The following is an 18,598-nucleotide window of genomic DNA, read 5'->3' on the forward strand; positions in this document are numbered from 1 at the left end:
GCTGGTGCAAGTGGGAAGAATGGTGCCCCAAGGGCCAGATAAAGGCAAGGAAAGGTCCGCATCCGAAGAGTTTGAAGACCACTGTGATAGAGGCAGGGGGAAGTAATCAAACTCCCAGCCTGTGAAACCCTATTTTTCAATATATATATATATATATATACCAGGTGCTCGCTCCTGAAGAGTGTCTTGGAGCCATAAAACACGTAGAGCTACCAGATGCCGTGTCTTCTATTAATCACGTGTAGACAAGATTATTTATGGAATATATATATACGGAATATGTTATTACCGGATTTTATATGAATGTCTCGCATTATGCAAATGTGAACTTTACTATTAATGACAGGGACTAGGGAGGCTTTAGGTCATATAGATATGGGCTTGCAATATAGTTATGTATATATATATATATATACAGCAGTCGCTGGGATCGGGCATCTGAAGAGCAGCGGCGGGGATCGGGGATCCGAGAGCAGCGGTGGGGATCGAGCATCCGAGGAGCAGCGGCGGGGATCGGGCATCCGAGGAGCAGCAGCCAGGATCGGGCATCCGAGAGCAGAGGTAGGGATTGGGCATCCGAGGAACAGTGGCGGGGATCGGGCACCTGGGGAGCAGTGGCCGGGATCGGGCATCAGAGGAGCAGCGGCCAGGATTGGGCATCCCGGGATGGGGCATCTGAGGACCCGGGGCAGGGATCAGGCATCTGAAGAGTAGCGGCGGGGATCTGGTATCCGAGAGCAGCGGCGGGGATCGAGCATCCGAGGAGCAGCGGCGGGGATCGAGCATCCGAGGAGCAGCGGCGGGGGTCGGGCGTCTGAGGAGCAGCAGCTGGGATCGGCATCTGAGGACCAGCAGCCAGGATCGGGCATCCGAGAGCAGCGGTGGGGATTGGGCATCCGAGGAACAGTGGTGGGGATCGGGCATCCGAGGAGCAGAGGCTTGGATCGGGCATCCGAGGAGCAGAGGCTGGGATCGGGCATCTGAGGAGCAGCAGCCAGGATCGGGCATCCGAGAGCAGCTGGCGGGGATCGGGCATTCGAGGGGCAGCGGCGGGGATCGGGCATCCGAGGAGCAGCGGTGGGAATCGGGCATCCGCCAGAAGCAGAAGCGGCGATCAGGCATCCAGGCATCAGCCAGCGGCTCTTCTCCTCCTCGCTTCCGCCACGCGCTTCCTCCCCTCCTCCTATGCATCCAATAGGATAGCCTGTCCTTTCAGCCAATCGAGTGACGGGTATCAGACCCGCTTCCCAATTGGCCCGGGAGGAGGATCAGTGTTGCAACAGCGAATGTTCATTCGCTGTTGCAACACACCTGGGTGGGCCCCGCATGTGGCCAGAGGTGCGGGGGGCACCGGAGACACTCGGAAACACTCTGAGATGCTCAGAGACGCTCAGACACACGCTTTTTTTTGTTTATGATTGGTCGATGCTGTTTTAAGCATTTTTTTTTTTGCACTTTAGCGCTCCGTACCACTTTATATGTATTTAGCGGTCTGCCTAGAGCTCCACTTTCTGTTCTCTTTGTTCCTGCGCTGTGATAATGAAGAATTCATTAGCTTCTCGCAGTAGCACAACCCACCCCCCCCTCCCCCCCGCCCCCCCCCCCCTCCATTTAGCAGAGCACAGAAGAGGAATATAAATAAGACTGATGAATTGAACACACAGGAGGTAACTATGGAGCTTCTACTATCTCCGGGATCAGCCAAGCGGGCGGCGAAAGGCCCCCTAACCGGAGATAATTATTCCATGCAAATACCGGGACAATGGGAGCCAGTGTGTGGCGCCGGCAACCCCCCACCCCCCCCCCCCCCCCCCCCGTCCCTACAGAAAGCCACCTTCCATTTTCATATGCAAAACAGCCCCCGGCACGACTAATCTCGGAGCATCTTGATAATAACGGTCGGCGTTGAGGTGCCATTGTAGGCGCCGGGGACGAAACGTGCTGGCGGTGGCACGCTCCGGCTTTCATTTGCATAGGAGAGGTTAAATGTTGGCGGAGGCTGTGCGGCGCTCCCCCCACCACCCCACCGCAGTACAATAGAGGCAGAATATTCAAAACCGCTTGTGTTTGTCCGCCAGCCATAGAGACGCGCTCTGTTCTGTCATTTACATGACGGCTTTTGTTTGTCGCTCTTCGGGGGTCACGCGATCAACACAAGAAAACATTTCGCTACAATAGAAGAGTTTCGGAATAACTTGTGTGAGCGCCGAGAGTTGTGCAGCGTGCCGGAGGAGGCTTGTGCTATGGAGGCCGCAATGCCAAGGGTGGCCAGAAGATGGCGCTAGTGAGGTTTGGAGTGCAGGACGGTCCGTGTGCAGCAGTGGCGGGATAAGGTCATATGATATAGAGCCCGGGGGCGATCATGCCAAATTCCAACTCCCCCCCCCCATAAAAATGTATGAGGGTCATAAAAAATCACCCCCCCCCCAAAAAATTGAGCATTAATGTGCAGCAGAAATCCACCCCCCCAGTACAAATCCTCTACCCCTCAAATTTACCCTCTGAGCACAAGTCCTCTCTACCCACTCCAAATCCCCCCCCCAGCACACATCCACCCCCCCCCCCCCTGTACAAATCCTCTACCCCTCAAATTTACCCTCTGAGCACAAATCCTCTCTTCCCACTATAAATTCCCCGCCCAAGCACAAATCCACCCCCCAGTACAAATCTTCTACCCCTCAAATGTACCCTTTGAGCACAAATCCTCTCTCCCCGCTCCAAATCCCCCCCAACACACATCCACCCCATCTAGTACAAATTCTCTACCCCTCAAATGTACCCTCTGAGCACAAATCCTCTCTCCCCACTATAAATCCCCCCCAGCACAAATCTACCCCTCCCAGTACAAATCCTCTACCCCTCAAATTTACCCTCTGAGCACAAATCCTCTCTCCCCACTATAAATCCCCCCCAGCACAAATCTACCCCTCCCAGTACAAATCCTCTACCCCTCAAATTTACCCTCTGAGCACAAATCCTCTCTCCCCACTATAAATCCCCCCCCAGCACAAATTTACCCCTCCCAGTACAAATCCTCTACCCCTCAAATGTACCCTCTGAGCACAAATCCTCTCTCCCCACTATAAATCCCCCCCCAGCACACATCCACCCCACCTAGTACAAATCCTCTACCCCTCAAATTTACTCTCTGAGCACAAATCCTCTCTCTCCACTATAAATCCCCCCCAGCACAAATTTACCCCTCCCAATACAAATCCTCTACCCCTCAAATGTACCCTCTGAGCACAAATCCTCTCTCCCTACTATAAATCCCCCCAGCACAAATCTACCCCTCCCAGTACAAATCCTCTATCCCTCAAATTTACCCTCTGAGCACAAATCCTCTCTCCCCACTATAAATCCCCCCCCAGCACAAATTTTCCCCTCCCAGTACAAATTCCTCTACCCCTCAAATTTACCCTCTGAGCACAAATCCCCACTATAAATCCCTGTTCAGCACGAATCCACCCCCAGTACAAATCCTCCACCCCTAAAATTTACCCTCTGAGCACAAATCCTCTCTCCCCACTCCAAATACCCCCAGCACAAATTCTCCCCAATCCCCCATCCTAGCATAACCCCCCCCCCCCCCCCCAAATTTTCCTTCCTAGCGCAAATACCCCAATCCATCCCTGCTAGCACATATCATCCCCCCCAAAAAAATCCCCTCCTAGCACAAAAAAAACCTTCCCCCCAACCCTACCATATTACCTTCTCTAGCACAAATCCCAAATCATCCCTGCTAGCACAAATACCCCCCCCACGCCCAAAAAAAGAATTCCCCTTCTAGCACAAATCTCCTCCCTGCTACCATATTACCTTTTCTAGCATAAACCCCCCTCAAAATTCCCACTCCTAGCACAGATCTTCTTCCCGACACAAGTCCCCTCAAATCACCACTCCTAGCACACCTACCAAATTTTATTATTAATTAATTAATAATTAATATCCCCTGCCCCCCCCCCCCCATATTTCCTCCCTCCAACCTCCCCCCACCCCTTGTCCCGGTCCTGGGCTGCAGAAGCTGCCTGCAGGAGCGCCCCCCCACCCCAACAAAAAACTGAGCACTAATCTGCATGCTTACCCCCTAAGCAGAAATCCCCCCTCCTCCCAATACAAATCTGTAATCCCCCCTCCTGGCACATATACCCCCCCCAACCCTCTCAGCTCAAATCCTCTCATTCCCCATATGCCTCCAGTGCAAATCCACCCCCCCTCAAAAAAAATCCAGTACAAATTCTCTACCCCTCAAATTTACCCTCTGAGGACAAATCCTTTCCCCCCACTCCAAATCCCCCCTCCTAGCACAAAATCCCCAATCCCCCATTTTAGCACAAATCCCCCCCTCCAAAAATTTCCCCTCCAAACACAAATGCCCACTGTCCCCCCCCCCCCAGCCCCCCACCCACCATACTACCTTTTCTAGCACAACCCCCCCCCCCAATTCTCACTCCTAGCCAAGATTGTCTTCCCCTACCTCCCCTCCCAACACAAATCCCCTCAAATCACCACTCCTAGCACCCCCCCCCCCCACAAATTTCAGATGAGGCCAAAATGGAGCTCTTTGGCATTAACTTGACTCGCAGTGTTTGGAGGAAGAAAAGTGCTGACTATGACCCTAAGAACCCCCTCCCTACAGACACACATGGAGGGGGGAACATGATGCTTTGGGGCTGTTTCCCTGATAAAGGTCCAGGCCGGCTTTACCACACTGAGGGGCAAATGGATGGGGGGGGGGCATATATTGTAAGATCTTGGATGAGAACCTTCTTCCCTCAGCCAGAACACTGAAGATGGGTCATGGATGGGTCTTCCAGCATGATGAACATGGAGCAAGGCAACAAAGGAGCGGTTCATGAAGAAGAACATTAAGTCCATGGAGTGGCCTAGCCAGTCTCCAGACCTTAATCCCATAGAAGATTTATGGAGGAGCTGAAACTTCGAGATGTCAAGAGACAGCCAAGAAACCTCAAGGATTTAGAGAAGATCTGTAGAGAAGAGAGGATCAAAATCCCTCCTGAGATGTGGAAACCTGGAGACCAACCACAAGAAACGTCTCTGTGATCACCAACAAGGGTTTCTCCACCAACCACTAAGTCGTGTTTTGCTTGGGAATCAAATACTTATTTTACTCACTGAACTGCAACTCAATTTTGTAACATTTGTATCGTGTTTTTTTTATTTTTTATTTTTTTGGTTGATATTCTGTCTTTATCATATAAAATACACCTATGATAAAAAATTATAGACCCTTCAATTCTATGTAAATGGGCAAACTTATAGAATCTGCAGGGGCGCAAATAATTATTCCCCCCCCCCCTGATTTATTCTCCCGTTGGGCTTCATTATCAAATATATAAATATGTTTGCTAATCAGGAGGTGGTACGAGGGACCCCCGGAGGGGTCTCCAGCAAGGGGCCGAATGAAAAAGAAAAATAATCCATCCGACTTTTTCCTTGCAGTCCATTAAAACACACAAAGTCACACCGTCCACCTCGGAGTCGCTGGGAGGGGAAGACGTATTTGTGCCGCGATTTTATCCGGCGTCACCTAATAAGATTCACACGGAATCCTTTATCCTGTAAAAGCCTCCAACTCCCCACATCACATAATCCCAGCACCGCCGCTTCCATCGGAGCCCGGGATTATTCCACTCTGGAAACAAGACGCCGAGCAACTCAATTCTCCTCACCTGTTGCTCGTGCAGCAGGAACCTTTGAAAGTCGTGTAAATGGATGGCCGAGGCGTCGGAACGGTCCACGTTTCTGGTGGGGGGGAAAAAAACACAAACGGGGGGCGTCATGCCAAACGGAAAGAATAGCCAAAGGGACAATGTAATGTCTTTTGTTCAAATGAACTTACCTTTCTTATTTGTATTTGGTATTAATTAAATATGTTTTTTTGTATAAATTATTTATGTATATAGAATTATTTAGCAAAAATTATTAATATAACATATTTTGTATACATTATTTCAATATATCAATTATATTGTATACATTATTTATTTATATAAATTATTTTGCATAAATAATTTGTTAATATAAATATCTTGTATAAATTATTTATTTGTATAAATTAGTTTGCATAAATCATTTATTTATAGAAATTATTTAGTATAAATGATATTTTTATATCAATTATTTTGTCTAAAGCATTTATTTATATAAATTATATTTTTATAAATCTTTTTTTATATAAATTATTTTGCAGAAATTATTTTATATAAAATATTTTGTATACATTAATTATATAAATTATACTGCATACATTATTTATTTATATAAATTATTTTGAATATTTTATTAATATAAATATTTTGTATAAATTATTTATTTGAATAAATCATTTATTTATAGAAATTATTTAGTATAAATTATATTTTTATATCAATTATTTTGTCTAAAGTATTTATATCAATTATTTTGTCTAAAGTATTTATATACATTTTTATATAAAAAGATTTTTATATAAATCATTTTGCATAAATTATTAATATAACATATTTCGTATACATTATTTAATGATATCAATTATATTGTATACATTATTTATCTATAAAAATTATTTTGCATACATTTATTAATATAAATATCTTGTATAAATTATTTATTTGTATAAATGAGTTTGTATGAATATATGAAATATATAAAATATGTATATAGAATTATTTAGCAAAAATTATTAATATAACATATTTTGTATACATTATTTCATTATATCAATTATATTGTATACATTATTTATTTATATAAATTATTTTGCATAAATAATTTGTTAATATAAATATCTTGTATAAATTATTTATTTGTATAAATTAGTTTGCATAAATCATTTATTTATAGAAATTATTCAGTATAAATTATATTTTTATATTAATTATTTTGTCTAAAGTATTTATTTATATCAATTATTTTGTCTAAAGTATTTATTTATATAAATAATTTTTGCATAAATCTTTTTTTTTAATATCAATTATTTTGCATAAATTATTAATATAACATATTTCGTATACATTATTTAATTATATTAATTATATTGTATACATTATTTATATAAATTATTTTGCATAAATTATTTATTAATATAAGTATCTTGTATACAATATTTATTTGTATCAATTAGTTTGTATACATTATTTATTAATAGAAATTATTTAGTATAAATTATATTTTTCTATCAATTATTTTGTCTAAAGTATTTATTTATATAAATTATATTTGTATAAATTTTTTTTATATAAATTATTTTGCATAAATTATTCAATATAAAATATTTTGTATACATTATTTACATTATATTGTATACATTTATTCATTCATATAAATTATTTTACATACATTATTAGTTAATTATTATTAATATAAATATCTTGTATAAATTATTTATTTGTATGAATAAGTTTGTATAAATGATTTATTTACAGGAAATGTTCAGAATAAATGATAGTTTTATATCAATTATTATGTCTAAAGTATTTATTTATAGAAATTATTTTTGTATACATCTTTTTTATATAAGTTATTTTTCATAAAATATTTATTAATATAAAATATGTTGTATACATTATTTATTTATAGAAATGATTTTGCATAAATTTATTTATTAATATAAATATCTTGTATAAATGATTCATTTATATAAAATATTCAATATTATATTTTTATATCATTTATTTTGTTTAAAGTATTTTATAGAAATTATTTTTGTAAAAAAAAAAAAAAATGTTATACAAGTTATTTTTCATAAATTATTTATTAATATAAAATATTTTGTATACATTATTTATTTCTATTAATTATATTGTATACATTATTTATTTCTATAAATTATTGTGCATAAATTATTTATTAATATAAATATCTTGTATAAATTATTTATTTGTATGAACTAGTTTTTATTATTATTATATATTTATGGAAATTATTCAGTATAAATTATATTTTTATATCAATTATTTTTTATATCAATTATTTTGTCTAAAGTATTTATTTATATCAATTATTTTTGTATAAATCTTTTTTTATATATATAAATTACTTTGCGTGAATTATTTAACAATATAAAAAATTTGTATACATTATTTAATTATATAAATTGTATACATTGTTTATTTACATAAATTATCTTGCATTCATTATTTATTCATATAAATATATTTTATAATTTTTTTTTTGTGTATAAATTAGTTTGTATAAATTATTTATTTATATAAATTATTCAGTATAAAGTATTTTATACTTCAATAAAATTAAAAATGCCCCAAAGTAGGAGTTCCACGTTGCTGGGTTCACATTGCATATGAAACATGATATCTTACCCCAAGATAAATACTGAAGAATCTTTTTTGAATTCATCCAAAATCTAAAGAAAAGAAGAAGAACATGTTATTGTTTGGTGTTGAGAAACTTGAGTGGCCATCACAGATCCCTGACTTCAACCCTACTGAACACCTTTCACTTTGAGATGAATTATAAAAATGATTGCAAAAGTTCTCATAATCTTGTGAAATTCTTCCAATTTTGTGGTAATAGTTTTTGCAACCAAAACCAAGACTGGATCTCCATGACGAAACGCGTCGGCTGTGTGGCCTGAGGCTGCTTTTACTATAGTCTTTGCTGGATGTGTGGCATTTGGAAACTCCCCTTCCAATAGTTTAGGGGAAGGACCTTTTCTGTTCCACCATGACTGTGCCGATGTGTACAAAGCCAGCTCCATAAAGACATGGTTTGGTGAGTTTGGTGTAGAGGAACTTGAGTGGCCTGCACAGAGCCCTGACCTCAACCCTACTGGACACCATTTGCTTTGAGATGAATTGGAACACTGATTGCGAGTGTTCTTCTATTCCTGTGGACTTTTTCCGATTTTTTTTGGTAATAGGCAACCAAAACCAAGACCAAATCTCCATGACTAAGCCCTGTGGCCAGGAAAAAAAACATGTCGGCGGTAAGGCCTGAGGAAGGTTTTACTATAGACTTGATGTGCAGCATTTGGGATCTCTCCTTCCAATAGTTTGGTGAAGGCTCTTTCCTGTTGCACCATGACTGTGCCGCTATGTACAAAGTCAGCCCCATAAAGAGTTTGGTGTAGAGGAACTCGAGTGGCCGATTGTGAGCGTTCTTCCAAACTTCTGGTCTTCTTCCAACCTTGGCGTAATAGACGACCCTTTCCTGTTCCACCATGACTGTGCCACTATGTACAAAGTCAGCCCCATAAAGAGTTTGGTGTAGAGGAACTCGAGTGGCCTGCACAGAGCCCTGACCTCAACCCTACTGAACGCCTTTTACTTTGAGATGAATTGGAACGCCGATTGTGAGCGTTCTTCCAAACTTCTGGTCTTCTTCCAACCTTGGCGTAATAGTTTGGTGATGACCCTTTCCTTTTCCAGGATGACTGTGCTCTTGTCTACAAAGCCAGCTCCATAAAGACATGGTTTGGTGTGGAGGAACTTGAGTGTCCTGCACAGATTCCTGACCTCAACTCTAGTGAACGCCTTTCACTTTGAGATTAATTGGAACGCCGATTGTGAGCGTTCTTCCAATCTTCTGGTCTTCTTCCAACCTTGGGGTAATAGTTAGGTGAAGACCCTTTCCTGTTCCAGGATGACTGTGCTCCTGTGTACAAAGCCAGCTCCATAAAGACACGGTTTGGTGTGGAGGAACTTGAGTGTCCTGCACAGAGCCCTGACCTCATCTCTAGTGAACGCCTTTCACTTTAAGATGAATTGGAACGCCGATTGTGAGCGTTCTTCCAATCTTCTGGTCTTCTTCCAACCTTCCAACCTTCCAAAGCCAGCTCCATAAAGACATGGTTTGATGAGTTTGATGTGGAGGAACTTCGCGCCGGCTCCGCAACGCCTGCATCGAGGCCGCTCGCAGGGGAGGGAACCCGAAAGACTGGTGCCGGTGTTCCGTCAGATTAGGCGAACCCATCATATCTTGTAACGGAAATTACGTTCCGTCGCCGCCATCTCGCTACACCCCGCACTGGTCCACAGTAAGGATACAGTGAGGAGGCGCCAAGTGGACATCTTTGTACACTCACCGGAAGTCTTGCATTTCATACTTATTTGTATCTCAGCTTATATAGTGAAATTTTGTGTTTTCAAATCCATTCCGACTGTTTTGATGTTGAATTGGAAAAGCAGCGGCGTTCTTCCAGATCGGCAAACCTCTGAGATCAGCAGGCTGTGCCGCTACTTCCAACATCGAAAGAGTGTCACATATTTCTAAATACTGTATTTTAGTACATAAGCTCGGTTTATTGTTACAAATAAGTGTGGAATGCAAAACTCCGGTGGGTGTAATAAGATATCCGCTTGGCGCCTTCTCGCTGTATCTGTACTGTGGACGGGGAGTGGGGTGTAGCAAGATGGCGGGGACGGAACGCCACTTCTGCTACAAGATATGACGGGTCGTCTAATCTGACGGAACACCGGCATTGGCCGGAGAACACAGCGGGAGGACATCGGGGATCGCAGGGACAAGGTAAGTAACGCTACAGTGTAATCCCGAGTGTGGCACGGGGGGAGGGGGCGGTTACCGCTTTTGGTACTAAAAATTAACCCCTAATGCCGCGTACACACGAACGGAATTTCAGCCAGCAAAAGACCGATGAGAGAATTTTCATCGGAAAATACGACCGTGTGTACGCTCCATCGGAATTTAGCTGGCCAAATTCCCGCCAGCAAAAATTTGAGAGCAGGTTCTCAATTTTTCAGAGGGAAAAACTTTCTATATCGGAAATTCCGATCGCGTGACGCGCAAAAACTCGCGCATGCTCAGATTCGACTACGAGATGGAAGCTATTGGCTACTACTGGGTGTTGAACTTCCCTTTTCTAGTCCCGTCTAAGCCCTTGTACACACGGGTCGGACATTCCCACAACAAAATCCGTCGGATTTTGTCCGACGGATTTTGTCCGAAACTGGTGTTGCATACACACGGTCGGACAAAGTTGTCGGAAAATCCGATCGTACGTAACGCGATGACGTTATTTCGTTACGACGGGACCACATTCAGGCTAGTAGCCAATAGCTTTGGTCTAGAAATTTGATCTGAGCATGCGTGGCACTTTGTCCGATCGGAATTCTCTACAAACGATGGGACAAAGTCCGATCGGATCATGTTGTCGGAAAGTTTTATAGCCCAGCCCTAAAACATTGTCCGTCGGATATTCCGATGGAAACAGTCCGATGGAGCCCACACACGGTCGGATTATCCGACAACGTGGTCCGATTGGACATTTTTCATCGGAATGTCCGACTGTTTGTACAAGGGCTTACGTGTTGTACGTCACCGCGTTCTTGACCGTCGTAATTTGGTGTGACCGTGTGTAGGCAAGACAGCTTGAGTGAAATCCCAACGGGATTCCGTCGGGAAAACCATCAGAGCTTTTTCCAACCAAAATTCTGATCGCGTGTACGCGGCATAAGCCACACTCGGGATTACCGCCAGGAAGGTTGATGGCCAGTTTAGAAGTAGCGCATTGGTGATCAGTGAAGGTGAGAGATCAGTCCACCATTTCTCAAACGCACAAGGAACCTCCAGCAACCTCAGGCGGAACCCATTGGTTGAGGAACCCTGGTAGAGAAGATCAAATACTAGGAAGGATAGATGGTCCAATCAGTGCCCCGGGACAAGGTCACCCAGAGCCCAGGGCAAACACGCCAAACTGCGCCCCCCGCCCCCAATGTGTATGAGCATTATGTGTCATCAAAATTCCCCCCCCCCCCAAAAAAGAAAAAACTCTTATGGGGTGAAAAAAATCTTTTTCACCCCATTAAGCATAAATTCCTCCTCCTCCCAGTGAAAATCTGTTTCCCTGCTGAAATCCCCCCTCCCAGCACAAATCTTACCCCCATCCCCCAAATCCACCCAATTCAAGTGCCCCCCCCCCAAAAAAAAAATCACTCCTCCTAGCACATATTATCTACCCCTAAAATTGCCCTTCCCAATAACCCCACTGCAAATCCCTCCTTCTAGCACAAAGTGCCCCAATCATCCCTCCTAGCACAAATCTTCCTCTCCCATTCCTTCTCCCCCTAAATTTTACTATACCCCCCAAATTTCCCCTCCAAGAACAATACTTACTCCCTGCTGCCCCCCTAATGCCCCTTTCCAACACAAATCCCCTCCCCCAATTTCCTTGTGGTGCCCCCCCCCCACCTCACATGATACCACAGTGCCCAGGGCAACCGTCCCTCCTGCCCTCCCCTTGTCTCGGCCCTGGGTCCAATGGATGGATAGATGGCCCAATGGATGGATAGATGGCCCAATGGATGGATAGATGGCCCAGTGGATGGATAGATTGTCCAATGGATGGATAGATGGCCCAATGGATGGATAGATGGTCCAATGGATGGATAGATGGCCCAATGGATGGATAGATGGTCCAATGGATGGATAGATGGTCCAATGGATGGATAGATGGTCCAATACATGGATAGATGGTCCAATGGATGGATAGATGGTCCAATGGATGGATAGATGGTCCAATGGATGGATAGATGGTCCAATAGATGGATAGATGGTCCAATGGATGGATAGATGGTCCAATAGATGGATAGATGGTCCAATGTCTCTAAAGAGACTTCTGATTCCTCTCTAGCATCCCCTGCGCCCCTCATCCCTGCAGTTCTTTTGCTAAATTTAGCCTCAAATGTCTTGGAGTGAATAGAAGAGGGGATGAGAATTAATGGGTGTCACAAATTGTACATTTTAATGTTGCCTTGCCTTAGACATCGGCCCGTGAAGACGTCCCTCCCTAGGACTCTCCCATATCATTTCTCTGTAATTTATACAAACTTACTGACTTCTGCTGGTCAAACATCAGATGTTTGTAGAATAAATGTAAATGTTCAAAACTGAGGTCGTCCTTGGGGATCCCGATCTCCTGCGGAGAAAACAAGAGGAGATAAGTTACCTCCATTGTAGAACATTAGAAGACAGACATTGTTTATATCATCATCATGAGGATTCCCCAATATTGTAATACATCTGCTTGATCAGCAAAAAAAACGTGGGTGTTAGTAAGGGAAGCTTTAGACTTTTTTTTGTTTTTTTCCTGACACTATCTGCATGGGGTTTGCATCATGTTCCCTGTGTGCCAGCGTGGGTTTCCTCCAACACTCCAAAGACATGATGCTCGCCAGTGGCGGCTGGTGCTCAAAATTTTGTAGGGGGTGCAAACAAACTGAAAAATTCTGAAAAAAAAAACCCCATCAATTGCAGCCTTACTGTGCCATCGAAGGCAGCCACTGTGCCTGTCAATTGCTGCCACTGTACCATCAAACACAGCCACTGTGCCTATCAATTGCTGCCACTGTACCATCAAACACAGCCACTGTGCCAAACGCAGCCACTGTGCCAATCGATTGCCGCCACTGTGCCCATCAAACGCAGCCACTGTGCCATCAAATGCTGCATCTGTGCCCCATCAAACGCAGCCACTGTGCCATCAAATGCTGCATCTGTGCCCCATTAAATGCAGCCACTGTGCCATCAAATGCTGCATCTGTGCCCCATCAAATACAGCTACTGTGCCCATCTTATGCAGCCACTGTTCCCCATCTTATGCAGCCACTGTTCCCCATCTTATGCAGCCACTGTTCCCCATCAAATGCAGCCACTGTGCAGCAGCGAATGCAGCCACTGTGGCCATCATATGTAGCCTCACTGTGCCCCATCAAATTTAGCCTCACTGTGCCCCATCAAATGCAGCCTCACTGTGCCCCATCTAATGCAGCCTCACACCGTGCCCCATCAATCGCAGCCACTGTGTGATCAAACACAGCCACTGTGCCATCAAACGCAGCCACTGTGCCCATCAATTGCCACCACTGTACCATCAAACACAGGCACTGTGCCAAACGCAGCCACTGTGCCCATCAATTGCTGCCACTGTGCCCATCAAACGCAGCCACTGTGCCATATCAAATGCTGCCACTGTGCCCCATTAAATACAGATACCTATCTTATGCAGCCACTGTGCCCATCTAATGCAGCCTCACTGTGCCCCATCAAATGCAGCCTCACTGTGCCCCATCTAATGCAGCCCTGAGCCTCACTTACTTACAGGCAGCTCCGCTCGGGGCCGTGCGTTCCACAGAGCTGCAGACGTCAGACAAGTAACCTCTTCACTTGAACAACAAAAGCTCCAGCTGCTTTGCGGGGCTTTGGATTGCGCCGCAAAGCAGGTCAAAAGCCTGCAAATCTCTGCAATCTCGTGATTGCATTGATGTGGCGCTTCCCATAAGGAACCTTCTTAAAAAAGCTTTTGTATTAATGGGCCTTGGAATGTGTGAGTTAGGGTCCTTAGATTGTAAGCTCCTGGAGGGAAGGGACTGATGGGACTGTACAATATGTAAAGCACTGCATGAATTCGTGTGACTTTGGTCTTGAAGTGGTTGTAAACCCTTCCATACCACTTTTACCTACAAGTAAGCCTATAATAAGGTCTACCTGTAGGTACTGGAAATATCTCCTAAACCTGCGCGGTTTAGGAGATATTTACCATATACCTTTGTGCTGACATCATCAGCGCATGCGCACTGAAGAAGGGGGGCGATCGTGCCATTTCTATAGGGCCCGTACCGTGACCATCGGCTCCTACGCGTGTGCGCGGGAGTGACCAAAGTCTTCAAAGTCAGAACGCTTGTTGTATCAGTGTGAACCGGGCCTAAAGAAGTCGCATGCAAGTTGTGCCAAAGTCACGCTGGGGGTCCGGCTTCGCAGTCACCCCGGAATCCATGTGACTGTGAAGCCGCGGCAGCGTGAACCCTGGTGATGACATATTTCCCATTATTTCTGGAACTTCTTGCAGTCCCTGAATCTGTGTGTTCCTGGGAATCTTAGCCGACTTGGAACCGCGCCACACGGGTGATCTTGATGTCGCTAGCATCAGGATTGCATTAGGAGACTGCCTGGTCATCTCTATGGAATTGCAGCCTTGCTAGCCGGACCAATAAGATATTGCTTCCTCGCCGCTCCTATCCAGTGGGACAAATCCGGCAGCATTGGGAGCCGGCAAGGGAGTAATTCCACAGAGGGAAGTGAAATGTTCTCCCGCATGATGACTATGCCAATGGCAATGTGTTGACAGCCTCATAGTCACCCATGGGACATCATCACAAGGCATGGCCAAAGTTCTGAATTACGAAGTATAAAGAATTTTTGTGCTACCGCCAGAGAGATAAAAGAAAAAAAAAGAAACTCTGGTATCCGGTTGACCGGCACCGAAATATTGATTTCTTTTCACATCACATCATTGTATTTACCAGTAACTTGTCCTTGAGGGACTTCACACTGCTGACTTTGAAGTTGATCTGTGGAAGGATGGTCTTCAGTTCTCGTGTGCTAATGCTGAGAAAGTAAAACACACATTGATTAGTAAAAGTCCAACCTCCAGACTAAAGAAACATCAACTGCCACTGCCAGGCGCCTTTTTTTTTTTAATTACGGTTGCCTGGCTTTTATATTGATTCAGAGGCTCCGATACTTTTCATTCATCTCCGCTGCTAGGTGCCGATCCTCCAGCAGAACATGTCTACATGTCTAGCTCAGCAACTGGTCTCCAAGTGTAAGAAACAGAGAGATGGACACTGTCAATGATCACCACCATAGCAAAAATCCAAAGAATGACTTCAGCTCAATCGCCTCCCATGGGGACACACCCCCCCCCACTGACACGTTTCGCTCAAATAGGGCTTAATCATGACCTCTATGATTAAGCCTAATTGGGATGAGACCCGTCCCACACTCCCAGATCCTGCCCCCCCCCCCACGTGAATGAGTATGGGGTACTACTGATTTACCCCAAAAATTTTGAGGCTGGGTACCTACTGATGCGAATTGGAATGCCGGTTTTCTCTGCATCCAATTCAACATGACAGGAGAGTGTGACTGGCTCTCAATGGAGCTGATTGTACAAAGGGCCCTGTGCGTTTTTGGCTCTGTTTCAGGTCAGAATTTAGGCAAAAATTTGGGCCTGATTGGTCCCTAAAACTGAGAACAGGGACACATTGGACCCCCCTGCTATGAGACGCATTCCGAAGACAGTGTGAACCCGGCCTTAAAGTACATATATTACTATAAAAATACAACTGTTTTTGACAATTCCTTTATTAAAGTGGTTGTAAACCCTTACAACCAACTTTGACCTACAGGTAAGCCTAGATTAAGGCTTATCTGTAGGTCCAAGAAATATCGCCGTTGACCGCGGCGCGCAAGCGCCGTAGACAGCGGTGCCTGTCTTTCGGTAAATATCTCCTAAACCGTGTAGGTTTAGGAGATATTTACCGAAAGACAGGCACCGCTGTCTACGGCGCTTGCGCCGTAGACAGCGGCGCGCAGGCGCACTGAGTGCGCCGCGGTCAACGGCGATATGCCGTGAGTGGCGGCTCCGGTGCGCAAGTGACGTCTTCGCAGCTTCGCCGTATGACAGCGCCGGAGCAGCGAGACCCACCGAGAAGATGGATGCGCCGGACTAAAGGGGACAGCGGGACTTCGCTGGCTCCTGTGTCAGGTAAGTGACACATAATGGACTACTATGCGATGCGATGCGATGCGATGCATAGTAGTCCATTATGCTTTACCTTTGCAGGGAATGAAAGAGGAAGTAAACCCATCAGGGTTTACTTCCTCTTTAAAAAATAAATAAAAAATGTCCCCCAAAGTAGATTCAGCATCAATCACGATGCCTGCCGCTACTGCCGTCCCGAAACCCCCCCCCCCCCCAGCCCTGCACCCAAGGAAGGCTCCCGCTGTCTCAGTTGTTCTTAAAAGACTAAGGGGTCAATGACGTCATAAGGGAGCCCCTTAGCTCTTTAAGAACTGTCAGCTAGCTCAGCTGTCAGACAGCGGGAGCCTTTGTTGGGTGCAGAGCTTTTTTGGGGGGGGGGGGTCGATGGTAGCAGTGGGCATTGTGATTGACGCTAGATCTACTACAGGAGTCATTATTTATTTTTATTTTTATCTTTTTAAATAAAGGCATTGTTGAAAACTGTTGTTGTGCACTCCATATTCATACACATGGGGGGGGGGGGCTGAGATCTGGGGGCCTCCTTGTTAAAGGGGGTTTCCTGATTCCAGTAACTCACCCTCTGGACTCCCACAACCACTGGGCCAGGGTTGTGGGGAAGAGGCCCTTGTCCCCATAGTGTTTTGGGGGGGGGGGGGCAGAGCCCCTTGCCCCAAAGAAACCCCCCCAGGTTGCCTGGTATGGTTCAGTAGGTGGGGGTGCTCGCTTGCTGTACATGTCTAGCCTGGACTGGTGCTTATGGTGGATGGGCAGCCTCTGTACTATTAGAGAAGAGCCAGTAGCTATTACCAGCAGCCCCTGAGGGAGGTAGCTCTACACAAGATTGCCTCCCTTACCAACCTCCTGCCCCCCCCCCCCCCCACAACCACTGGGCCAGGGTTGGGGGGGAGAGGCCCTTGTCCTTATGGTGTTTTGGGAGGGCGGTAGAGCCCCATTGCCCCAAAGCAACCCCCCCAGGTTGCCTGGTATGGTTCAGGAGGGGGGGGGGGGGGCGCATGCTTGCTGCACATGTCTAGCTTGGACTGGTGCTTATGGTGGATGGGCAGCCTCTGTAATATTAGGGAAGAGCCAGCAGCTATTACCAGTGGCCCCTGGGGGGGGGTAGCTCTACCCAAGATTTCCTCACCTACCAACCCCTTGCCTCCGCACAACCACTGGGCCAGGGTTGTGGGCAAAGGGGGCCTTGTCCCCATTGTGTTTTTGGGGGGGGGGGAGCAGAGCCCTCTTGCCCCAAAGCAACCCCCCCCAGGTTGCCGCTTGCTACACATGTCTAGCATGTACTGGTGCTTGTGGTGGACGGGCAGCCTCTCTACTATTAGGGAAGAGCCAGCTATTACCAGCGGCCCCTGAGGGGAGTAGCTCTATACAAGATTGCCCCCCCCCCCCAGACTTTAGTATGATTTAGGGAAGAGTTGCGCTTTGTGAATTTGGGGGATAAACTTGGGCAGATTCTCCCATCTTTATTCACCGACAATCACTGCTTACAGCAAGGTGCATGTCACTGCTCAGCCTCTCCATTAAAGATATTAAAAATGTTTCCACGGCTGGTGTGAAAATCTGTTTTCCCGTCTGTAACGGCGCAGGCAGGAATAGTATTTCTGATTAATAGGGGATATTATTCTAAGCCTTCGTGGATGAAAAGTACCTTACAAAGTGCATAATCTGTGATTTGTGAGCCCCATAATGAGCCGCCTGGTTGGCTGTGCCGCGTTCATGCACTCTACGGTACGGAGGAACCGTTATTGTTTTCCAGTCTGGGCGTCTGACCTTTCCTCGCCTCCGTCTATCGCAGCATTCTGGCTGATATAAAAAGACTGGCGGAGAAAAGAAGGCGAGGTAATGAAGATGTGTCCTAGTTTTGCCGGTCTGCGCTCAGTCGCAGAGTTACCTACCGCTATCCGTGCAAGAATGAAAACAAAAAAACCTGCACCTCGTTCTGCCAGCATGTCATAGATAAGTCAATTAATAAAGAGTGAGTAGAGCCGTGGCCAAAAGTTTTGAGAAAGACGCAAATATTACATTTTCACAAAGTCTGCTGCTTCGGTGTTTTTCGATCTT

General features: G+C 44.9%; 1 protein-coding gene across 3 annotated transcripts in view; it reads right to left on the bottom strand.

Annotated features, from left to right (window-relative positions):
- The window catches only part of PLCG2 (phospholipase C gamma 2), a 232,807-nt gene that overhangs the window by 125,921 nt on the left and 88,288 nt on the right, over positions 1-18,598 (bottom strand). For all 3 annotated transcript variants that reach the window (XM_077451313.1, XM_077451297.1, XM_077451305.1), the window contains exons 6-9: positions 15,279-15,363; positions 12,812-12,895; positions 8,322-8,365; positions 5,694-5,766 (exon numbers count right to left, since the gene is read on the bottom strand). In XM_077451313.1, the coding sequence (XP_077307439.1) occupies positions 5,694-5,766; positions 8,322-8,365; positions 12,812-12,895; positions 15,279-15,363 (286 nt within the window). The remainder of the gene's footprint in view (positions 1-5,693; positions 5,767-8,321; positions 8,366-12,811; positions 12,896-15,278; positions 15,364-18,598) is intronic.

Source organism: Lithobates pipiens, unplaced genomic scaffold (assembly GCF_037356315.1).
Source record: "Lithobates pipiens isolate NorthernLeopardFrog02 unplaced genomic scaffold, aLitPip1_a1.2 Scaffold_10, whole genome shotgun sequence".
Lineage (NCBI taxonomy): Eukaryota > Metazoa > Chordata > Amphibia > Anura > Ranidae > Lithobates > Lithobates pipiens.